This window comes from Salvelinus namaycush, chromosome 23, assembly GCF_016432855.1.
Source record: "Salvelinus namaycush isolate Seneca chromosome 23, SaNama_1.0, whole genome shotgun sequence".
Lineage (NCBI taxonomy): Eukaryota > Metazoa > Chordata > Actinopteri > Salmoniformes > Salmonidae > Salvelinus > Salvelinus namaycush.
This window is the reverse complement of record NC_052329.1, coordinates 31,456,414-31,482,369: the sequence shown is the minus strand read 5'-3', so window position 1 is coordinate 31,482,369 and position 25,956 is coordinate 31,456,414. Positions and strand designations below refer to the sequence as shown.

Here is a 25,956-nt window from a genome sequence, read left to right as displayed (position 1 = left end):
CTCAGAGTTTAACCATTTCCAGCCGTGTAGCCAATTCTCCACGTGGTATGGTTAGGAATTCAATAACTATTCGCAATCACAGCTCATGCTGTGCGTTTGCTCAGTCTTGGCACTCAAACCTGTGCCACAATTTACACCGAGGTATGTGTGGTCTAAAGAGGATTTCCTCAGGAGGGTTTTTTATTCGTAACAATAGGAAAGGCGGTTCTATAACACCTGATCATGTCTGTGCTCACGGGGGCAGGCCAATGATTTAGTTAAACTTTAAAGGGAATACAATTCTCATAAAGGTTTATCACATTTCACAAAGTTTAATCTTTACTCATTTTATACAAGAATTAGATGCAAACCCCATAATTGAGAAATGTACACATTCAGAGATATAGTTGTGTTTCCTGTCCTCTCTGAGGTCACCAAATGAAACACACTCGTCATACCTGTCCCTTAAGTGTCCACAGACCATTCTCACCTCACAAGTGGAGATTTTGTTTCATTTTCCCATTTAGGGGATTTAGGAGTTTGGCCACGTGAAATCCTTTGTTCACTCTGTGGTCTCTGCATGAAAAGGGGGAGAGTCTCTGTCAGGAATTTACGACCTGAGATAACAGAACCTGGGTGTAGGAGAGAGTGAGAAGCCATGATCTGTACCCAGAAAGGGCCACGTCATGACAACATGTACATCATGAAACATACCCAGACAAGGCTAGCATGAACACAGTGAATTGAAGAGACTCAATATACTTTGACATTTGTCTGCTATGGTTTCCAGATATAAAATATATTTGTAATTTTCAATAAGATTGACAATCTGCAAAGAAAGCTCTCCATATGTAACAGCTAACATAATTCTACATAAATAAGATGTATGTAGATGTATGTAGGGCTCTATTCAATCTGTATCGCTGAAGTTCAGCGTGATTGAAATTTAAAGGCAATGTTAGTGGAGATTGAATTCATGATAAAACGCTGCATATGAAATGCTTGACAGTTTGAATAGAGCCCTTGTGCTTTGTCAGCTTATAGCCCTGTTTATACTGTACATGGTGCTAACATGCATCCTGTGTCCTGATCTTGTCCACAATTCAGATTGTGCCCACTTTTTGGCCAGAGTTGATCGTTGAAAGAATGGGCAAGATTAGAACCTGTGACCTTCTGGTTCTTATCCCAGTGCCTAGTCCACTGCAGCAGCATGAGGGAGGGTTCCACAATTGTTTCCCACATCTATACAGCTATTCAGTCAATTAGAACATCAAATGAGAAATGTGATTGGTTAAGGTTGGAAAACAAGACTCATTGTGATTCGAACTGGCGACCTTTTCGCAACCCACATTGAAGTCCCTCCATCCACCTCAATGGGTTAATAATCTTTTTACACTAGTGACTCCTCTATCACCCTTTTAAATGATCACTTGGAAATACCACCACAGTGAATTCATCGCTTTTTGTCCATCAAATTACATATTTACTCTTGATAACATCCTGAGTAAGATGCATTGACAACAAAATCAAATAATTAAAAAAACATGTTTCAGAAGGAATTTAAATTAGCTAGCTCTACAAAAAATTCAATGTATCCCAAACTGAGACAAATAAAAAAATATGATATTACATACAGGCACATAGTGCTTTTACTTTTGGGCTATCAAAATAGCTTAAGCTTTTTATATCTGCTAAACATAGTACAAACATATTTTTACAGTATGCCAAGCCTTAGACAAATTGCATTCTACCGCTGGACTGGGAAGTGCAGATATTGTTCTAGTATTGTGGAATAAGGAGAGCACTTTACCACAACTTAACATGGAAGCCAATACACTATTTGTGCATCACATTCAATAGATATTAGTAAATATTTGTTTTAATTGTGGAATTAAAATCACCTAGGGCCAAAAACAAGAGTACCGCTGGTAATGGACTCAAGGAGATCAAATCGGAATGTAACACGTTTTAAAAACCACATTGTATAAATAAGACCTTTTTTGCATGCACAGATAAATTCATTTGGATAACATCCAATAGCTGCAGACACTTACTTGTTGACCCAACTGCAGTTGAAATGCAAATATCAAGATATTCATAATTGTGAACAATCGTTGAAGAATTCAAGCTTTCCCTCCTTGTACAGTAAGTCACAACAGAGCATTACTAAATCTAGTCTGAAACAGATTCAATCTGCATCTCTCAAAACCAATTCTCATTGCTGTGTGTATTCTAATCTTTACCTCAGAACTGGCGCACCAGGGGATAAAACTAGCAGGCAAGGAGTATCAGTGACCTCCACCCGCTACAACATAGTGCAGTAAACAAACCTAAACGGATCATTGTTCGATTTACACAGAGCAAGGGAAGGGGGTTGCAGTGACCCATGTAGGTCCACTGAGACGGATCGAGGAGTAGGGACCAGAGCTGTGTGAGAGTACTTCCTGGATGTGTGTGTGTGGGGGGCTAGTGTTCAGAGGTGTAGTGTGCAGAGCTGAGGGATCCTCGCCGTGCCAGACTCTGGGTGCTGGAGCTCAGGGTTCGGTTCTCTGTCAGGCTGCAGGGGTTCTGGAAGAACATACAAAACACTTGACTAGTCTGACTGTATGTGTATAACAATGACATATACATTCATTTTGATGACACACAGCCAGAGAAATGCCTTAGGATATGAAGCACATAAAATGAAAGGTGATGAATAAACACTAACAATCATATTGTACAGAAATGTGAGAATAAGCCAGAAACTGCTGCTCACCCTTGCTGCTTCTTGACGCTCCCTCGCACCCACGTTCAGCACATTCAGAGAATTAGCCCTTTTCATCCTGAGGGGGAACAAGAAAGAGAGAGTAAAAAATTGGACATCATTTTGAGAGCTAACACGTGCAGAATGAGGACTTGGTCTTTACCCAGGAGTCGGAGGGGTGGTATCCTGAGGTCCGACTCCTTTCAGCTTCCTGACCAGCTTCTCGCTGCTCCTGCGTATCGACTCGCGGAGCTTGGTGAATGAGCCGCTGCGCTTCAGATTGCCCAGCCCATCCTGCATGGAGCCCTCCTCTTCCGTGTGGGTCCAGATGTCCCGCACCTCACCTGAGACACCAACATCACAGAGGATACACAGTGGCATCATCCAGTACAATTAGTTATTTACAGTACAAATCTGAGGTACATTTTCAATTCCAATACATACACCCCTTTTGGATCAAAATGCTATTGAATCGAGAGAGCAGGTTTCAAATATCATATTATGAGTTTGCTCTCACCATCCACAGATCCAAAGTCTTTTTCATGGGCCCGGGTTAGGATCTCTTTATACAGAGCCTCAGCTTGTCTGTACTTCCCTTGTTTCAGGTAACATGAAGCCTGTAGCCAGAAATACAGCAATACTAGTCACAAATAGCACTATCACACCTCAGATAGATAGACACAAGCATGCAGCTTGGGTCAAAGTCCCCCAATTCTACTCAATCATAGCATATTACACACACACACACATAATATGGTAGCATCTAGCCCAGTGACCATGCCAACCATGTCCATCCCCCCTTTACACCCCTCCCTCCATTCACCCTCTCCTATTCTCCATCCTTCACCAGGTTATTCTTGGTCTTGGCCACGTTGGCGTCGTCGGGGCCCAGCCTGCTCTGGTAGATGTGCAGGGCACGCTCGTAGTACTGCTCCACTTCCTGGTACTTGCCCTGGTTCTGACACAGCAGCGCCAGGTTGTTCAGCTGCTTTGCCACGTCAGGGTGGTCCATGCCTAACACCTGCCCACGACCACAATAGGGGAGGGGGGTGGAGATTAACAGGTTTGGGTAATAAGCAGTGTTAGGGGTAGCGCATTACAAAGTAACGTCTTACAGTAATTCAATTACTTTTTGCGATAACGAATAATATAACACAGAGTTACTGTTCCAATTGAAATAATACAGTTACTGATAAAAAAATGGGTTGTTACTTATGTTATCATTCATTTCCTATTACAGTCACTGATCCAAATAAGTATTTGTGATGGGAGATAAGTGGCAGAAACGTACTCCCATTTCTTTGATTTGGTAGGACAAGAATATAACAGTAAAATGTCAACTGTGCCCAGGCAAGAAACACCTCTCCACTGCTAGCAACACGACATCGTTTACATTGAGTGAGGACGCGCAACGTAATTTAACGAGTAGTGTAACAAATTACTTTCCCCAGGGAATAATAAGTCATTATTTATTGTTGAAAGAAGTAACAAGTAATAGGTATGTGATTTTTGCTTGCATGACTGAGAAATGATAGTACAATATAGTACTGCAGGAGTGCTATACTACAGAATGCTTGCAGAGTTGCCATTAGTCCATCAGAGGGCAGGGTTTCTAGTCACGGTGCTGCTAGGTTACTGCCTCATTACCTTCTCTCTGATATCCAGGGCTCTCTTACACAGTGGCTCAGCCTCCTTGTACTTCCCTCTCTTTCCATACAGTACAGCAAGGTTGTTGAGTGTGGCTGCCACCTATAAACAAACACAGTACTGTTAGTTACATACAGTGATATACTCTGATCGCCGGTCGCGGTGAAAAAAGAAACACTCCCGATACCTTCAATACGTTCTTCCGCAAAAGGTGGGTAAACTGTTCGGCAAAAAAACATTTACCCTACACCACTGGTTACATACTGTAGCTGCTTTTCCACTGTGCTGGGGAAAGCCATTAGCTATGCATGGTTTAGACTTCTTGTTTTGTCCATTTTGGTGACGCTTGAACTTCACTATAGAGGAACATACCGCAGGGTGATCTATGCCCAGGGTCTTCTCCCGAATGGCCAATGCGTCATTCAGGAGGTTAGCCGCCTCTTTGTACTTGTTCTGGTCTCTGCAGAGAAGAGCAAAACAGCCTTTAGCTTTAGCATACAGCTAACGTAACCAGCCACACTATGGAAATCCCCCATAGTAAGACCTAGCATGGAGGATATTCTAGGCTAACGTGGCTCCATTCACCTGTAGACCAGAGCCAGTATGTTGAGCATGGTGGCCACGTCAGGGTGGCTGTGGCCTGAGGACTTCTCCAGGTCCTCCAGGGCCTGTTTGCAGAGGGGCACGGCCACCTCGTAGCGGCCCTGGGAGGCGTACTGGATCACCAGGTTATGAAGGGTCCTCAGGCGGGCCGGGATCTCATAGCCTCCCTGCTGAGCCGCTGCTGCCGCACTACTACCGTGGGGCTGAGATACTGGGGGACAGGAGGACACGAGAGGGAGGTAGAGTCATTCACACAGACACACAAACATACATAGACACATAGACATACACAAACAAACACACAGCGAGTGACAGACTATACAACACAGAGTCACACCAAGACATCGACAAACATACATGCATAGCTCGTCTGCACAGCAGATAGACAGACAAGAATATCCGGCTCATTAGACCAGTGCACGTACTCTGTGACTGTTCCTCCTCGTCCGTGGGAAAAAGGTCATCTAGGGACTCCTTGGTGGAGCCCGTCTCTTTGTCATTCTGTCGACATAGAAAACATAACTAGATTGATAGTACAGAGCTGAGGGGAGTACCTATATTTTTTATTTATAACTAGGCAAGTTAAATAAAGGTTTAACTATGAACTATACAGAGAAACACATAGCACCCTGCTCTGATAAGCCACCAACAGCTTAGCTTTAGTAATAACATAAAAGCTGAGGCAAAGACATGCACCGGGTCATATTCATTAGGGTACACCATAGCGAAACATTTTGCAATGGAAAGCGAATATGAGCAGTTTTGGTAGTTCCTCACTGTATCAGTCTGTTTCTTCCCCGTTTGGTGTATAATGAATACGACCCTGGTTGTGGTGGTCTGTGACATACCGGTGGGGGCGACTCCTGGTCGTACTTGCGGATGCTGCTCATGAACTGCAGGTGTCTGTTCTGCTCCTCCAGCGTGACCACCACCTGCTCCCTGTCCTGCAGCCTCTGCTGGGCCCCGGCCAGCTCGTCCCTCAGCCACTGGTTTTCCTGGCACAGCCTTCGTACCTGGGTGCGCAGCTTCTGCTTCTCCGCCTCCAGGGAGCCCAGGTGGGCCGACAGAGCCATCATCACCTGGGGAGGGAGAGGGAAAGAGAGCGAGAGAGCGAGAGCAAGAGAGTGAGGTAGGTGTGCATATAAACATGTACACATCCAATACAGTCAAAATACAACTTCACCCATTCTGCCATCTCCAGTATGACCCCACCTGTGCCTCTCCCAGGCCCAGCTCTATCCTCTCCAGAGACTGGCGGATGATGCCACTCTTCTCCTGCTCCACACTGCCACTCTCGGCCACCGGCCGGCCCTCCAGCACCTCCTGCAGGTTGTCCAGGAGGGTGTGGTTCTCACCTCGCAGCGCCTCAAGGCCCGCTATCACTTGCCGCGTGCTGCACAGAATCTCCTCCCCTGACAGCATGGCGCCTCTCTCAGCTCAACCCTGTATGGAGGAGGCGGCGGGAAGGGAGGGTTCAACATGTTGTTTTTTTTTTGTACACGGTCATATGGACTGTACAAGGTGTTGAAAGCGTTCCACAGGGACTCTGGCCCATGTTGACTCCAATGGTTCCCACAATTGTGTCAAGTTGGCTGAATGTCCTTTGGGTGGTGGGCCATTCTTGATACACACAGGAAACTTTTGCCCGTGAAAAACCCAGCAGCGTTCCAGTTCTTAAAACAATCCGTTGCGCCTGGCACAATCCATGTCTCAAGTCTTAGAAATCCTTATTTAACCCGTCTCCTCCACTTCATCTACACTGATTGAAGTGGATTTAACAAGTGACATCAATAAGGGATCATAGCTTTCACCTAGATTCACCTGGTCAGTCTATGTCATGGAAAGAGTTATTCATGTTTTTACATAATTTCCATCAATTCGCAATTTCCATCAATGTTTTTACATAATTTCCATCAATTCCCACTCCAGCCACTTTAATAATGGGAATTGATGGAAATTATGTAAAAATGTACCACTAGCCACTTTAAACAATGCCACTTAATATAATGTTTACATACCCTACATTACTCATCTCATATGTATATACTGTACTCTATACCATCTACTGCATCTTGCCTATGCCGTTCTGTACCATCACTCATTCATATATCTTTATGTACATATTCTTTATCCCTTTACACTTGTGTGTATAAGGTAGTAGTTGTGGAATTGTTAGGTTAGATTACTTGTTGGTTATTACTGCATTGTCGGAACTAGAAGCACAAGCATTTCGCTACATTCGCATTAACATCTGCTAACCATGTGTATGTGACAAATAAAATTTTATTTTATTTGATTTAATGTTTTGTATACTCAGTATATATGCACGTATGGGACACACAAATAGAATAAAGGTCTAACAGTGGTGTGCAATGGTAGCATTTAATTATGCACTAGCGGTAATATGGCGATTGGCTACACTCCACAGTAAACAGTGTTGTGTTTGACTAAAGCATTACGACAATGTGTAGGCTAACCAACTAGCTATAGATATACAACTATACTTTTACCACTGCCGGTATGCTAAAGAGTCTTGTGACTAGAGAGTTACAGTAAAATACAGCTGGTACTGAACTGAGATGTCTAGGGGCTGCTGTTTGTGAGACATACACAGAGGAGAGAGGATAAGTCACTTCTAATAAGCTAAACCAGACTAATAGCACACAAGCCTACCATAATGACAACAATCTATTTTTATCTGTCCTATAGCTGTTTCACAAAACATCTTATCAGAACATACAATTATCCTCCAAGTTCTGTACAAAGTGCAAAACTACAAGTGTAGCCTATGTTTACCACCGCAGGGGGGTGTCAACAACGACAACAGTATGCTGCCCTGACAGCCTGTCAGAGCCTTTGAAACTGTAAAGTGATTGGCCTGTGGATTTTTATGCGAACTTTCAGAACCATGACTATGCATTCTGGCAGCCAAAGGAAACAGGGAATAGCCAATACAGATACCAATGGGACTGTATGTAAAACACATCCTGGTACAACGGTGCCATTTTGCTCCTGTGAGCCCGAAGGCATGAAGCCTAGAGCCGACAGCCGCCCAGTTCAATGACAAGTCATAACACATGATGTAGCCTACTTCCTGGTCGGTGAGGCATCATGCCACAGTGAGGGGTTGGAGTGGGATGTGTAGTACAATGAGAATGGGTCCAGCAAGTTCTGACATTAAATGAAAACACGTTACAAGATCAACCATGACCTGCATCAGATACAAATTTAAAAAATTGTAGTGGGTGTTATATTTCTGGTTAGGTGTTCTGCTCCCTGTGGCAATAACATGTTGATGCATCTTGCAGCAGGGCTACAGAGGATGGCCTCCAAAAATTACAAAAATAATATTATGTTGGCTTCTCAAAGACCAGCTGGGCAGCCTGAACTCGAATCATGAGCATAAAAGGACTCTGATCATCGTTCCACCATACCAATACTAATGGGGGTACAAGACAGGAGGGCTGCGCTGTGAAGCCAAGCGCCTAAGAGGAGAAACAGGTGTCTATGGGGAACAAGAGGGAGCTGTGCTGGGCCTGAGCAGGAGGCTGCATCAGCATAACACCAAAAGGCAGGCCAGCTGCAGCAGACCATACATTAACACAAGGATATCGGTTTACCAGTGGCTCCTGGGAGGAGGGCAGCATTTGGCAGTTGTAAACAACAGTGGTCATTGGAATTGATTGGGACTCATGCTGCAGTCGTTTTATAAAAGGACCTATAACAGATCTAATGTTGAAAAGAGCGGTGCTCTTATTTAATACTTGGGTAAACCCATTTGAATTCAATCCCTTTTTGACATCCTCCCTTTTGATTTAAACATACGGTAACATTCCATACATGTTCGCCCATGGAAGAAGTGGTCAGAAAGTGACTTCTTGGACCTTATCAGTATTTATCGGGTCAATATGTTAGTGTATGTCTGTCTGTTTGTAACAGTGTGTTTATATGTGAAATTGTGTTCATATTATAAATTGTATTTTAATGTTTAAGGACTCTTGGACGATTAGTCCAAATGAGAACTAAAAGAGATTAAAAAAAAAACACATATATATATATATATAAAAAATAAAAAAAATAAATCAGGAGATAAAAGTACTCAAAGTTGACACATTTTGCATGTCTTCCCCTCACTGGAAAAGATAAACGGTTCAGTTTGATATCATTTAAAAGCTTACAAATAGTGTTGTCAAACTATTGGATTATTTCGTAAAACATAATTTTTTTAAATAAAAAATTGTCATTTTAAACCTTTAACGTAAATGAGGTTTTTGTGTTGTGCCTACCATCGTTTACCTGCTCTTGAATACAGGGTGGGTGTCATTTCAATCATAGAAAAACAATTCAGAGAATTTACCTATCCTTCAGACCCCTGCCATTTAGCTGGTACACCATTGGAATTTAAATGAAATTGACATTAACTTCTAATTACTACCACAAAAGATGACCGCCGGTCCACCCACAGTCGAATGTCATCTTAAATGGTCATGTCTATTATCTATATTTTTATGATTTCAATAGGTTTCTTATAGAGGATTGAGTATAATTTAAAACAGATTCAAGTCAACCTTCTCTGATACGTGAAACTCCAACCATATGGTACCATTTTAAAGTTGAAATGTAAATTCTACTCCCATTTTAGTACATTAATCAGCCAAAACATGACACTCAACCTGTATTCAAGAGCATGTTGTCTCTCAACCAATGGGGGGGAACACAAAAACCTCAAATTATGTAAAATAGGGTCTAAACTGCAACATATGCAAATATGGAAAGAAATCTGCCTTTTAATGTTTTTAGATAATTTACGTTAATGGTAAGAAAAAAAAAATGTATTTAAAAAACTAAACAATCTCAACCGTTGGTCTTTTCCAGTGATGAAGACATGGATGTCTCATGGTACGGTGGGGTATGCAAAATGGGTCAATTTGGAGCACCTTTATCTCTTGAATGTTTTGGCATGCAGGTCCAAAAAGTCACTTTCTGACCACTTCTGTAATGGGCAAATACAGTGCCTTTGGAAAGTATTCAGACCCCTTGACTTTTTCCACATTTTGTTATGTTACAGCCTTATTCTAAAAATGATTAAATAAAAAAATAAAAAAACTCAACACTCCATAATGACTAAGTGAAAACAGGTTTAGACATTTTAGCAAATGTATTAAAAATTAAAAACAGAAATACCTTATTTACATAAGTATTCAGACCCTTTGCTACGAGATTCAAAATTGAGCTCAGGTGCATCCTGTTTCCATTGATAATCCTTGAGATGTTTCTACAACTTTATTGGAGTCCACCTGTGGTAAATTCAATTGATTGGACATGATTTGGAAATGCACACACCTGTCTATATAAGGTCTCATAGTTGACAGTACATGTCAGAGCAAAAAACAAGCCATGAGATCAAAGGAATTGCCCATAGAGCTCCGAGACAGCATTGTGTCGAGGAACAGCTCTGGGGAAGGGTACCAAAACATATCTGCAGCATTGAAGGTCCCCAAGAACACAGTGACCTCCATCATTCTTAAATGGAAGAAGTTTGGAACCACCAAGACTCTTCCTACAGCTGGCTGCCAGGCCAAACTGAGAAATCGGGGGAGAAGGGCCATGGTCAGGGAGGTGACCAAGAAGCCAGTGGTCACTGACAGAGCGCTAGAGTTCCTCTGTGGAGATGAACCTTCCAGAAGAACAACCATCTCTGCATCACTCCACCAATCAGGCCTTTATGGTAGAGTGGCTAGACGGAAGCCACTCCTCAGTAAAAGGCACATGACAGCCTGCTTGGAGTTTGCCAAAAGGCACCTAAAGACTCTCAGACCATGAGAAACAAGATTATCTGGTCTGATGAAACCAAGATTGAACTCTTTGGCCTGAATGCCAAGTGTCACGTCTGGAGGAAACCTGGCACCATCCCTACGGTGAAGCATGGTGGTGGCAGCAACATGCTGTGGGGATGTTTTTCAGGGCAGGGACTGGAAGACTAGTCAGGATTGAGCCAAAGATGAACGGAGCAAAGTACAGAGAGATCTTTGATTAAAATCTGCTCTAGAATGCTCAGAACCTCAGACTGGGGCGAAGGTTCACCTTCCAACAGGACAATGACACTAAGCACACAGCCAAGACAACGCAGGAGTGGCTGCGGGACAAGTCTCTGAATATCCTTGAGTGGCCCAGCCAGAGACCGGACTTGAACCCGATCGAACATCTCTGGAGAGACCTGAAAATAGCTGTGCACCAACGCTCCCCATCCAACCTGACAGAGCTTGAGAGGATCTGCAGAGAAGAATGGGAGAAACTCCCCATATACAGGTGTGCCAAGCTTGTAGTGTCATACCCAAGAAGACTCAAGGCTGTAATCACTGCCAAAGGAGCTTCAACAAAGTACTGAGTAAAGGGTCTGAATACTTCTGTAAATGTTATATTTCAGTTTTTAATTTTTTTCTAAATAAGCAAAATTGTCCAAAAACCTGTTTTTGCATTTTCATTACAGAGTGCTGTATGTAGATTGAGGGGGGGAAACGATTTAATCAATTTCAGAATAAGGCTGTAACGTAACAAAATGCAGAAAAAGTCAAGGGGTCTGAATACTTTCCAAAGGAAGGGTTTGAATTCAAATGGATTTACCCATTTCTTTCTGAGAAAGTGATCTTAAGGTACTATATCTTGAATTACTGAGTTAACAATGACATGAGGTTTAATCATGTCAGTCATAGAAAGTAGACAATAGGATCTGTTGCATTATTTGTGATACTTCAATGCAATACTCATACTGTGTGTGCGAAACAAATTAGTTAATTTCACATTTTATGGATGAATAGGCCTACAGCTCTATATTCACAGAATTAAGAAAATATAATATATTTAAGAAAATTAGAATATATCATTTTTATAATGCATTCTTTTGGCCTTTTTATGCACTTACTAGGACACTTTGGCAGGTCAGTAGACCTAAATGAGAAATTGAGAAGCAATTACCATAGGCCTACATTAAATTGGATGATGGCCTACAGAGGAGCATCCTGTCTGAGAGAAATACAACACCAGTCAGAGACAGATAAACAACATGTGCGCGTGTACAGGAGGACTTGTTCCATAAGCTATTGTATTTTGATGTTTTCCAATATTAGACCTTGTCTGCCTTCACAATGGACACGGTTTTATATAGATTACGAATTTGCATTTGTATAACATTAGGCAATAACAACAGATGGTTAGGCCTGTGTGTGCATTGTTGTGGTTTTGTCAACGCGTTTAAAATGGTATAGGAATACTTAGGCTACAGACAAATAAATAAAAACATTTATGCATCAAAATAAATAAATGTCAAATAAATGTATTGATGACATACTATAAGCATACAGTGACAATTCGGCATTAAGGCAGCTGTGAGAGAAGAAAATAAAATACCATTGGGATATAACGCAGCCATTGAAACTACACAATTATGATCCACACGTCAAAGAAAAAATTGATGTGAAAACATTTTAACAAGAGTACGATCAACAAAAGTAATGTTGAACCTACCTGCTGCTAATTCCAGGTTTTTGGCGAGTTGTCGACCTCTTTTTGTTGCGTATCTCCGCTTTTCATTCGGGCTCCCATTAAAGTTAATTGGACTCCTCGCGTCAAAACATCCACTATTTGTTCGTTATGGGACCAAGATAACAGATATCTTTGGACGATGGCATTAACAGTAGACCTACAGTAATCATTCACCTGTTCTTGCGCCTCAGACTGTCTCATTTCAGCTTACCTGATCTGATCATTCCCACCATGCACCGCGGTAGATTGACGCCATCTCCTTCTGAGGACAAGGCCATCTATCTGTCGGTGCTCTGAACTGCGAGTGACGGGACAAACCAGCACAGACAGGACTGCAAGGATGACAGTTACCGAGATAAACTGCTCTTTTCACATTTTATTTTAAATAAATGCATAAAAAAGTGTATATAAAAAATATTATATTATGTATAAAATACATATGATATAAATGATACTGCTCTATGACAGGCTTTCAATTTATTAGGCTGTAATGGAATGAGATTTTAGTTTTAAAGTGCTACATATCTCTTACCAGAACTGGATATTTCTCCATGAAATCTTTTTTGCTTTGGTATTCTTTTGGAATAGGCTACATGCTGGTGTGCTACAGTGTTACTGTTATTGTAAGTAACACATTGGTATGTGCATAATTCATTTGTTGAGTCAGTGACTATTATCAGTAAGAGTCAGTTACATTGTAACCAACACAACAAACAAACATGCCCAGTAGCACCACACATCACTGCATGGTGTTGTATTTATCATGCAGAGTACGAAACGATCAGTAATAACAGAAAGGTGGGGGCCCGGTATGTGTGTGGGGGGCTGGGGGATGTGTTCTGGTGGTATAAGGGGTGGAACCCTGTGGGGACTTAATATAACTTGGCAAGTTTTCAACAAAGCAGATTAGAAGGGTGGGATGGGATGGAGGGATGGCCCAGCGAGAATAATAAACATTAGTAGCAGCAGCAGTATTAGCTAAGCTGCTGGGCTTGTGTGGCTACTGAGGCTCCCAAAGTGGCGCAGCGGTCTAAGGCACTACATCTCAGTGCTTGAGGTGTCACTACAGACACCCTGGTTTGAATCCAGGCTGTATCACAACCGGCTGTGCTTGGGAGTCCCATAGGGCGGCGCACAATTGGCCCAGTGTTGTCCAAGGTTTGGCTGGTGTAGGCTGTCATTGTAAATAAGAATCTGTTCTTAACTGACTTGCCTAGTTAAATAAATGTAAAAAATAAAAGACAGTGGTGATGGCAGGGTTGTATGTGGCATCAACATTAGTTACAGTACGAGAGCAATGGCTTAGATAGATGTGACAAAGAGAACGTAAGTAAACTGAAAGGTATTGAAGTCTGTGGATCTTGGACAACATATCTGATGTGCAGGCCTCCCAGAATCTACAACATGAATGTAAAAATTTGCATTGCAAAGATAAAGGATGCATGAAAAGTCAGAGTGATAGGAAATGATGGCAGGAGCAATGTGAGAGACTAATTGCAAGGCTTTAGAGACCAACATGGACTATAGAACACAGTGGCATCTTCTACAGAGATGAAGAGAGAGGGAGACAGAGAGCAGATCACTCAGTGGGTGTCTGCAGGCAGTTATACGATCTGGGTGATTGATGGTTCAGCTGCTGGGCTGGTGTGGCTACTGAGGCAGACTCATACCTTTTAAGGGCAGCTCGGCCTCACTACTCCCCATGTCCTAGGTCAGGGATGGGCAACTCCAGTCTTTGGGGGCCAGAGTGGTGTCACTTTTTCCTAGCAAACACAGCTGATTAAACTACTTGCATTCTAAACTGAAGATCATGATTAGTTCATTATTGGAGTCAGGTGTGTTAGCAGGTGCTGGGACAAAAGCGTGACATCAATCAGGCCCCTGAGGACTGGAGTTGCCCATCCCTGTCCTAGGTGAACACTGCTCAGGGGTCAGGTCAGCTGCTTGACAGCATCAGTGACACATTCTACACCCAATTCTAAATTCAGTGGCGTGGACCAGAATATTTACGTTTGCCAGTTGGCCTTAGTTTTGACACCTTTATTATTGAATCTTATTTAGGTCTGCAAATGCTATTCTGTTCCCTCTGAGCCCCCCAAAATATATATAAATACTAAGAGAAGTAATTAATATAATATAACATTTGAGGTTAATAACAGTACAAAACTGTCCTACCAATATTGTTTTATATCTTTGGCAATGTAATAAAGCGAATCCTCTCTTTGTAGTGTGATGTCAATGTTAAAAATAATATATCATTACTGGCCCCGCACGTAATTATTTATCTTACCGATTCCTATGATGCTTATCAAATTATCTCCCAAATGTCAGTGGTTTGAACTGTCGTAGGCCTGGTTTATGCCATGAAATCCCCTCATTCCTCTATATAATAACGCGAGCCAGTGTCCATGTAATCCTGCAGAGTGGATGGTCCGTTTAATATTGGCAGAGGACATTGTGTGTGTGTGTGTGTTTTCCCATAGCTCATTGTATGCAGTGGGGCTTAAGGCTCCAGAAGATAGGGGTTTGTGGAAAGCCTGTGTTAATCGCAGGGAATGTGATATATGCGTCTGTGTCCAGGTGGTTTGGCAAATGGTAGAAGCAAACGTTACATCAACTGACGCCCACTGGACAGCTGTCTCTGTGCATACTGGCCATGCCTGAGAGGGGAGAATCATAGGACAGTTGGACGAGTGTGTATCAGTCAGTGTGTGGAGGTTAGTGTGTGTTTGGGGGTGGGAGGTGGTAGTGGATCTTATGCAATGTCTTCATGGCAACATGTAAAGTAAGTAAGCAATGTAACAATGTAAAATACATACTCTAACATGTACATCAGGGGTTCCCAATCTTTTTTTTAGCCCACGACCCCATTTTGATATCTGAAAATTCTCTCATCCCCACTCATGTGAAAAAAGTATGTAATTAACAGCCAATGTTTACTTTTTATTTGGGGCTATGGCAATCAATTGAAAAACATTCTAGCAGTATTTCTGATTGTCTTCTCAACTCACCCTCACATACTTTTGATGTGGGGCAGTCAATTGCAAATTAGTCAAACACAATGTATCTTATCATCACCACTAATGAGATAGGAGTGCTTGATGCATGTCGCGATGGGAGGTGTGGTTAGGGTAGCCTACCATGAGTTTTATGGTGCTTTCAAGACAACTGGGAACTCAGAAAAATACGAGGTCAAATCATGACGTTAGTGATCATTAGGTAGGAAAGTCTGAGTTCCAGAAAGAGGCTCGACTTCACAAGTTGTAATTCCGACCTGGATGACAGTTCAAAAATATTTTTTCCAGTCGGAGCTCGTTTATTTACGACTTCCCAGTTGTCTTGAATGCACTGAAGCTGGAAGTCAGAGATTTCCGAGTTCCCATTTTCCAGTTGTTTTGAACGTGGCATTTAATGCTCAGAGGTAGACGGCAGGGAATTCCCTTTGAGTCCAGTGATAGATGGAGCCATCTGTGCAAAAGCACACCATTTGATCCCATATGAAATCTGTTTTCCGTCAATATAGCCATTCAGCACACTGAACATCCCATATGCCGTTTCATGCTCGGGAATCGTGAGACAGAACAATATGTCCTCGTGAATAGCATCCCCCGACATGTATAGCGAACAAAAGTCAATGCATGGGCATCTCAGCCCTCACAGCTAACGTCCATTTGGAGATCATAAGCTGGGGAGTTTGAGTCGTTCAGTCAGTTTCCTCTTGATTGCTAGAAATATCATACATTCTTTGTTTAAAAGATATTGATGTGAGTTTCTGTTAATATATTTAAAAAATCCAGGATTTTGGAAATTTTACCGCAATCCCATTTTCATATCTGGCGACTCCATATGGTGTTGCATCCCCTACTTTGGGAACCACTGTTATAATATATATTGTTTTGTATAGGCCCTGTATGTTTTTTCTCTCAAGATTTGGGAAATTCTCACGTGACCCCATTTTCAAATCAGGCGACCCCACTTAGTGTTCTTAAAATTAGAGTGTTGCTCCAGGGACGGCAGGTAGCCTAGCAGGTAGGAGCATTGGACCAGTAACCGAAAGGTTGCTGGACCGAATCCCCGAGCTGACAAGGTAAAAATCTGTATTTCTGTCCCTGAACAAGGCAGCTAACCAACTGTTCCTAGGCTGTCATTGAAAAGAAGAATTTGTTCTTAACTGACTTGCCTAGTAAAAAATAAAAAGGGTCACGACCCCTACTTGGGAAACCGCTGATGTACATAGACAACCCACTCAGCTATTCCCCCCATCTAGGCTATGTAAATCTGGTCAGTAGAAATCCACTGTGCTAAAGTTACAGGTCAAGGGGAGGAGAGGAGGAGAGGAGGTATCGGTAAATAGACGACAGATAGACAGACTGCTGAGTCGATGCAATTTAATCAGCCAATCTGGCACCGGTGGACGGAGAACTTTACACTGTGGCACTAAACATAGCCCCTCCAGCACAAGTGACTGAACTGGCTCTGGTTTCAATGGATGTGATTTCATCACCCAAACTGAGAGACACTATTTTAATGGACCTGTTTACAAAGATGTATTTTGTTTAATGTTTATATGTGCTTGACTCTGTGTAGGAATAACATATTATCTTAATAATACATGACAATGTGTACTTTCTCAATCATCCTGGGACCAATCACATATAAACCTATAGACTAGCTAGCGCCTACCCTTTGACACATTATGATGTTGCCATACCTAGTTGATCCTTTCAGATCGAGGCTACCAAGAAGAATCTAAGGTCGTGGCAGGTAGGTGTGGCAGGTAGCTTAGGGGTTAGAGTGTTGGGCCGGTAACTGAACGGTTGCTGGATCAAATCCCTGAGCTGACAAGGTGAAAATCCATTGTTCTACTCCTGAACAAGGCAGTTAAATCCACTGTTCCCCGGTAGGCCGTCATTGTAAAATAAGAATTTGTTCTTAACTGATTTGCCTAGTTCAATTAAAACATTTTTTAAAATCTAGGGCAGTAGTATTCAAAATCCCTAGTGGAGGGGAACTGCAGTGGGGTTGGTAACTTTTGTAAGAATTAATTCTGGGGTTAGGGTTAGGGTTAGAAAATTAAGAGTACGTGTATGTGACAATATACAAACATTTTTGAGAAAGATTATTTGAAAAATTAAATTTTATTGTGTAAATGTATTTATCGGTTTCTTTTCGTTGTGGTAAGTGATGAAAATGTAATCAATTGAAGGCTATTTGTTGATGTAAAAATCTGAATTGACCAACTTTAAGGTTGTGTCATTAGATTTGGGGTGACGTGGGGTCATGATAAATTCTTTCCCAAAAATTGGGTCCCCAGAAATTCTTGTGAAAAAAGTTGGGTTTGAATACCATTGGTCTAGGGGGTAGAGTTTGGTTTGGGATTAAGTGGGTTGATCCTTCTCTCCTCCAGTTACAGACGTCCATGTTGCAGCTACAGCATACAGTATGTTCCATAGGCAGCCTGATAGCAGGCTCCTAGCTTGTTTATAATTTTGACCATGGCAGGTAAACTGTGGTGCCGACAGCACAGAAAATTCGTACATAGAAAATGTAATATAGGGCCCTGAGATGCATACCACTGCCATTTTGAATAGCAACACCAATCCACACACAATCTTACAAGGTTATTTTGATTCTGTAATGTGTGAAAGTATTGAAATAGTGATGGCTATGGGAAGCTGGTTGTACTGTGATGAGGCTCTCACACCTCTATGTGAAATTGAATGTTAAACACATTGAAGTGCTTTACAAATATCTATACGATCTAGTGTACATGGTACTACAATGCTACCCGATATCTTAGAAGGCATCTGAAACTCAGACAGTGAGAGAAGTATAAACCAACAACACAAACCCCACTTCTCTGTCTCGTCTTTAGAACTCTACTTCATTCTATTCCACTTTACAACAAATGCAACAAAGTCACATATGTTTATGGTGTCCCCTTTCAAGGGCTGGATCTATTTGAAGGGTGTGCAAACTGTTAAAATGTTTTTTTTTCTACATAGGTGTACATGTTTGACACTGGCCGCTCAGAGGTCACACCATGTGTGGATTCCAAAGAAGATGTCACTGTAGCCCAGCGTTAACTTCCTGTCTCATATTCTGTTTCGTATAGTACAGCCATCATCGCTTCTAGGGAAGTTCTCTGCTCTTTCAGCCTCTTCTAGGCCTCTTCTACCCTCTAACCTTCTAGGCTTCCCTAGATGTTTAAAATGATCCTATTTAAGAAGCCAATGTATTATCCTGTGCATGTGTAACGGAGTTGGATATGTAACCTCACTCCCCAGCTTGAAATATCTCCACTTGCGCTATCAAATTGCTAGCTTTTTGGTATCGCAGTTGGCAAAGACATTTTCAAGGGGGCGATCACGTGTGTTTGCGTAGCAGAGGATCCAGGATCACTCCCATTGCACACGTGTAAGGAAGGAAGCTAAATGTTAAGCAAGCACAGCGACGCCTGTTACTCATGCTTTACTTTCAATAAGCAACAAGCCAATAGTAGATTGACAAACACCAGCAAATAATGTGGAATGGTGGCCGTTTTACGGGCTCCAGACCAATTGTTCTATTTTGTGTATTTTTTTGTGCTGATAGTTCCTTATGAATGAAAATAGATTATGGACATCAGCACAGCTATCACTGACCTCCATTTGGATGAGGACTTCTACTTCAATGAGTCAGAGGAGAAAGGCATATTGATTATTGCGGATCAGACCCGAATCCCCGACACTTGAAGAAGGAGGAGATGGTGCTATAGAGGCCGGCGTGCGGGAAGCCTGACGAGACTAAGCCAGCGAGTGGATCATTCGCCTCTACCCTCCGTTCTATTGGCGAACGTGCAATCACTGGAGAATGAACTGGATGAGCTCCGTTCGAGACAATCTTATCAACGTGATCTGAAGAACTGTAATATCCTATGTTTCGCAGAGTCGTGGCTGAACAAGGATATTGTAAATATAAATCTAGCTGGTTTTCTATACATCGGCAGGACAGAATGGCTGCGTCGGGGAAGCTCAGAGTAGGGGGTGTGTCTCATTGTTAACAACAACTGATCTCTAATATCACAGATGTCAAACTCATTCCATGGAAAGCCGAGTGGCTGTGGGTTTGCGCTCCTCCCTTGTACTTGATTAATTAATTAAGATCCCTAATTAGTAAGGAACTCCCCTCACCTGGTTGTCTAGAGCTTAATTGAAAGGAAAAAACAAAAACCTGCAGACACTAGGCCCTCCATGGAATGAGTTTGACACCCCTGCCTAATATTAAGGACGTCTCGAGGTTCTGCTCACCTGAGTTAGAATACCTCATGATAAGCTGTAGACCACACTATTTACCAAGAGAGTTTTCATCTATAATTTTCCATAGTTGTCTATTTACCACCACAAACTGATGCTGGCACTAAGACTGCACTCATCGAGCTGTATAAGGCCATAAGCAAACAAGAAAATGCTCACCCAGAGGCGGCGCTCCTAGTGGCCGGTGACTTTAATGCAAGAAAACTGAAATCTGTTTTACCTCATTTCTACCAGCATGTCATCTATGAACTTGAGGTGAAAAAAACTTTAGATCACCATTACTCCACACACAGAGATGCATACAATGCTTTCCCTCGCCCTTCATTTGGCAAATCTGACCATAATTCTATCTCCTGATTCCTGCTTATAAGCAAAAACCCAATCAGTGTCAGTATCAGCTACAGGACTGTTTCCCTAGCACAGTCTAGAATAAGTTCTGGGATTCATCTGACGGCATTGAGGAGTTTACCACATCAGTCACCGCCTTCATTAATAAGTGCACAGATGAAGTTGTCCCCACAGTGACCGTACGTACAGTACATATCCCAAATAGAAGCCATGGATTACAGGCAACATCTGTACTGAGATAAAGACTAGAGCTCCCACTTTCATTGAGCGGGACACTAATCCAGACGCTTATAAGAAATCCAGTTATGCCCGCCGACTAACCATCAAACAGGCAAAGTGTCAATACAGGACCAAGACTGAATCCTACTACACCGGCTCCGATGCTCGTCAGATGTGGCAGGGCTTGCAAACTATCATGGATTACAAACGGAAACCCAGGCGCGAGCTGTCCAGTGATGCAAGCCTACCAGATGAGCTAAATACCTTCTATGCGTGCTTCGAGGCTAGCAACATTGAACTATGCATGAGAGCAACAGCTGTTCCAGACAACTGTGTGATCATGCTCTCCGTAACCAATGTGAGTAAGACCTTAAAACAGTTTAACATTCACAAGGCTGCAGGGCCAGACGGATTACCAGGACGCGTAGTTAGAGCATGCACTGACCAGCTTGGAAGTGTCTTCACTGACATTTTCAACCTCTCCCTGACCCAGTCTGTAATACCTACAGTACATGTTTCAGCAGACCTCCATAGTCCCTGTGCTCTAGAACGCCAAGGTAACCTGTCTAAATGACTATCGCCCCATTGCACTCACATCTGTAGCCATGAAATGCTTTGAAAGGCTGTTCAAGGCTCAAATCAACACCATCATCCCAGACACCCTGGACCCACTCCAATTTGCATTCCGCCCCTACAGATCCACAGATGACACAATCTCTATTGCCTTTACCCACATGGACATAAGGAACACCTATGTGAGAATGCTGTTCATTGACTACAGCTCAGCGTTCAACACCATTGTGCACTCCAAGCTCATGACTAAGCTAAAATCCCTGGGATTAAACACCTCCCTCTGCAACTGGATCCTGGACTTCCTGACGGGCCGCCCCCAGGTGGTGAGGGTAAGCAACAACACATCCGCCATGGTGACCCTCAACACAGGGGCCCCTCAGGGGTACGTGCTTAGTCCCCTCTTCACCCACGACTGCGTGGCCACGCACGACTCCAACACCATCATTCATTTTGCAGATGACAATGGTGGTAGGCCTGATCAACGACGACGATGAGACAGCCTACAGGGAGGTCAGAGACAACCTCTCCCTCAACATCAGCAAGACAAAGGAGCTGAACGTGGACTACAGGAAACGGAGGGCGGGGAACGCTCCCATCCACATCAACGGGGCTGTTGTGGAACAGGTCGAGAGTTTCAAGTTCCTCGGTGTCCACATCACTAAGGAATTATTATGGTCCACACACATCAACACAGTTGTGAAGAGGGCACGACAACGCCTCTTGCGCCTCAGGAGGCTGAAAAGATTTGGCATGGGCCATCAGATCCTCAAAAAGTGACATAGCTTCACCATTGGCTGTGTATTGGGCCATACGCATTACCCTCTGTAGCGCCTTGCACATCTTGGCTGCATCACAGCTTGGTATGGCAACTGTTTGGCATCCAACCGCAAGGCGCTACAGAGGGTAATGCGTATGGCCCAATACATCACTGGGGCCGAGCACCCTGCCATCCAGGACCTCTATACCAGTTGGTGTCAGAGGAAGGCCCTAAAAATTGTCAAAGACTCCAGCCACCCAAGTTAGACTGTTCTCTCTGCTACCGCCGATGCACCAAGTCTGGAACCAACGGAACTCTGAACAGCTTCTACCCCCAAGCTATAAGACTGCTAGATAATTAGTTATATAGTTAACCAATAGCTACCCGGAATATCTGCATTGACCCTTTTTGCACTAATCTCTTTTGACTCATCAAATACGCTGCTGTTACTGTTTATTATCTATGCCATTGCCAAGACATTTTATCCCTACCTATACAGTACCAGTCAAAAGTTTGGACACACCTACTCATTCAAGGGTTTTTCTTAATGTTTACTATTTTCTACATTGTAGAATAATAGTGAAGACATCAAAACTATGAAATAACACATATGAAATCATGTAGTAACCAAAAAAGTGTTAAACAAAGATTGAGATTCTTCAAAGTAGCCACCCTTTGCCTTGATGACAGCTTAGCACGCTCTTGACATTCTCTCAACCAGCTTCATGAGGTAATCTCTTGGAATGCATTTAAAGGTGTGCCTTGTTAAAAGTTCATTTGTGGAATTTCTTGTGACAAGGTAAGGGTGGTATACAGTGGTATACAGAAGATAGCCCTATTTGGTAAAAGACCAAGTCCATATTATGGCAAGAACAGCTCAAATAAGCAAAGAGAAATGACAGTCCATCATTACTTTAAGACATGAAGGTCAGTCAATATGGAAAATTTCATGAACTTTGAAAGTTTCTTCAAATGCAGTCTCAAAAAACATCAAGCGCTATGATGAAACTGGCTCTCATGAAGACCACCACAGGAAAGGAAGACAGAGAGTTACCTCTGCTGCGGAGGATAAGTTCATTAGAGTTACCAGCCTCAGAAATTGCAGCCCAAATAAATGCATCACAGAGTTCAAGTAACAGACACATCTCAACATCAACTGTTCAGAGTAGACTGTGTGAATCAGGCCTTCATGGTCAAATTCCTGCAAAGAAACCACTACTAAAGGACACCAATAAGAAGAAGAGACTTGCTTGGGCCAAGAAACACAAGCAATGGACATTAGATCGGTGTAAATTTGTCCTTTGGTCTGATGAGTCCAAATGTGAGATTTTTGGTTCCAACCGCCATGTCTATGTGAGACACGGTGTGGGTGAACAGATGATCTCTGCATGTGTATTTCCCCCCGTAAAGCATGGAGGAGGTGTTATGGTGTGACGGTGCTTTGCTGGTGACACTGTCAGTGATTTATTTAGAATTCAAGGCACACTGAACCAGCATGGCTACCACAGCATTCTGCAGCAATACGCCATCCCATCTGGTTTGGGCTTAATGGGACTATCATTTGTTTTTCAACAGGACAATGACCCAACACACCTCCAGGCTGCGTAAGGGCTATTTGACCAAGAAGGAGAGTGATGGAGTGCTGCATCACCCGACCTCAACCCAATTGAGATGGTTTGGAATGAGTTGGACTGCAGAGTGAAGAAAAAGCAGCCAACAAGTGCTCAGCATATGTTGTTTGTTAAAGGAATCAACGGAATGGTATCAAACACATCAAACACATGGAAACAACGTGCTTGACTCTGTTCCATTGATTCCATTCCAGCCGTTACAATGATCCCATCCTCTTATAACTCCTCCCACCAGCCTCCTCTGAAGTACACATGTACTCCGATCACAGAGGCACTTTATAAAACACAAGGTGCTTTATAGGAGCAGCTGTCATGTGTGTAGAGACCCTTCCCCCTTTTCACTTCCTCCCTGCTCCCTTCTCGCTCCCTCCCTACTCCCTTCTCGCTCCCTCCCTGCTCCCTTCTCGCTCCCTCCCTGCTCCCTTCTCGCTCCCTCCCCGCTCCCTTCTCGCTCCCTTCTCGCTCCGTCCCCGCTCCCTTCTCGCTCCCTCCTTTTCCCTTTCTTGCTCCCTTCATTTCCCCTTCTCGCTCCCTCCCTTTCCCCTTCTCATTTCCTCCCTGCTCCCTTCTCGCTCCCTCCCTGCTCCCTTTCTCACTCCCTCCCTTTCCCCTTCTCGTTCCCTCCCTGCTCCCGTCTCGCTTCCTCCCTACTCCCTTCTCGCTCCCTCCCTGCTCCCTTAATGCTCCCTCCCTGCTCCCTTATCGCTCCCTCCCTGCTCACTGGAGCTTCCACAGCAGGGGCTTAGTGAGGGTCTAGTTCACGGGGACCCCCTGTCCCCGTTCTTCCTCAAGCTGCGGCTAGCTTTACATAACTGTTCCTCCTGTCTGCCAGCCCAGGCAGCTGAAGCCAGAGAGAGGATAAAGTGGCAGGCTAAATTGAGTGTGGCACTGGCCCAGAGTGCATCACTCTCTCCCCTTCTTCTCCTTCTCTATCGTCTCCTCACAGTGCATCCTCACCAAGCAGAACCTGTCTGGTCTGGCTTCACACCAGCACAGAGACAAGCAGAGCCCAGGCACCCAGGTGAAGAGTCCATCATGTGTCATGGAGGCCTCAGTTGGCAGAGCGGGTGTGTACACGGAATTCAGAATGATCAAACCTATGCATGGACAGTATTCTGCATGTAGGTGTATCTTGTTCTACATGGTCAAAAGTCAAAAGGCAAAACTACAAATCTCAAAAGTTTGACAAATGAAATGACTGATTGGTTGACAAGATTGAATGTCTTTTATTGATTGGTTGATGACCACTTAAAAAGGGAACCTCAAATAAGCTGCAAACGTGAGTTGTGTGCCCAACATGCAGTCATGGTAATGCTGTTGACCATGGTGCATTAATAATGAGGATGGATGGGGGTTGACTGGGGTTGACTGGGCACACGGGAGGGGCATGGGGACATGGACAGAGATTAATTTGGTCAGTCATATTAGGGGAGGATAGGCATGACACAGCTGTAAAACTTCATTAAATAGTAGCCGCAAAACACCAGTCTCAACGTCAACAGTGAAGAGACGACCCCGGGATGCTGGCCTTCTAGGCAGAGTTGCAAAGAAAAAGCCATATCTCAGACTGGCCAATAAAAAGAAAAGATTAAGATGGGCAAAAGAACACAGACACTGGACAAAGGAACTCTGCCTAGAAGGCCAGCAACCGGAGTCGCCTCTTCACTGTTGACGTTGAGACTGGTGTTTTGCGGGTACTATTTAATGAAGCTGCCAGTTGAGGACTTGTGAGGCATCTGTTTCTCAAACTAGACACTCTAATGTACTTGTCCACTTGCTCAGTTGTGCACAGGGCCTCCCACTCCTCTTTCTATTCTGGTTAGAGCCAGTTTCGCTGTTTCTGTGAAGGGAGTAGTACACAGCATTGTACGAGATCTTCAGTTTCTTGCCAATTTCCCACATGGAATAGTCTTCAATTCTCAGAACAAGAAAGACTGACAAGTTTCAGAAGAAAGTTATTTGTTTTTTGCCATTTTGAGCCTATAATCAAACCCACAAATGCTGATACTCAACTAGTCTAAAGAAGGCCAGTTTAATTGCTTCTTTATTCAGAACAACAGTTTTCAGCTGTGCTAACATAATTGCAAAAGGGTTTTCTAATGATCAATTCACCTTTTAAAATGATAAACTTGGATAAGCTAACACAACGTGCCATTGGAACACAGGAGTGATGGATGCTGATAATGGGCCTCTGTATACCTATGTAGATATTCCATAAAAAAAAATCAGCCGTTTCCAGCAACAATAGTCATTTACAACATTAACAATGTCTACACTGTATTTCTGATCAATTTGATGTTATTTTAATGGACAAAAAAATGACTTTTCTTTAAAAAATAAGGACATTTCCAAGTGACATTTCCAAGTGACCCCAAACAGACTTAAACCTGTCTTGTTGCTACTCTGCTGTGTCTTTCTACAACAAAGGGTTTAGAGCAGGGGTTCCCAAACCTTTTACCCAGGGCCCCCTTTTTCACATGTATTATTGTTTATTGAGAACGCCTATATTAAATACACCACCAGCTTGATTTTGTTTAATTCGAGGGACCTAGGAAAATGTTGTTTTGAAGCTCATTTTCTGCAATTCTACATAGTTTAACAAAACTCTTGACAGAG

The 25,956-nt window shown here is 43.0% G+C and overlaps 1 protein-coding gene across 1 annotated transcript; it reads right to left on the bottom strand.

Annotated features, from left to right (window-relative positions):
- Positions 1-383: 383 nt before the first annotated feature.
- On the bottom strand, positions 384-12,709 carry LOC120018305 (kinesin light chain 1-like). Its single transcript, XM_038961433.1, has 12 exons — positions 12,500-12,709; positions 6,188-6,418; positions 5,824-6,054; positions 5,401-5,476; positions 4,958-5,186; positions 4,745-4,832; positions 4,373-4,474; positions 3,573-3,746; positions 3,243-3,342; positions 2,889-3,069; positions 2,738-2,804; positions 384-2,547 (listed from the first exon to the last, which is right to left on the bottom strand). The coding sequence occupies exons 2-12, from the start codon at positions 6,395-6,397 to the stop codon at positions 2,446-2,448; spliced, it is 1,560 nt and encodes a 519-aa protein (XP_038817361.1). The 5' UTR covers positions 6,398-6,418; positions 12,500-12,709; the 3' UTR covers positions 384-2,445.
- Between the last annotated feature and the right edge of the window lie 13,247 nt (positions 12,710-25,956).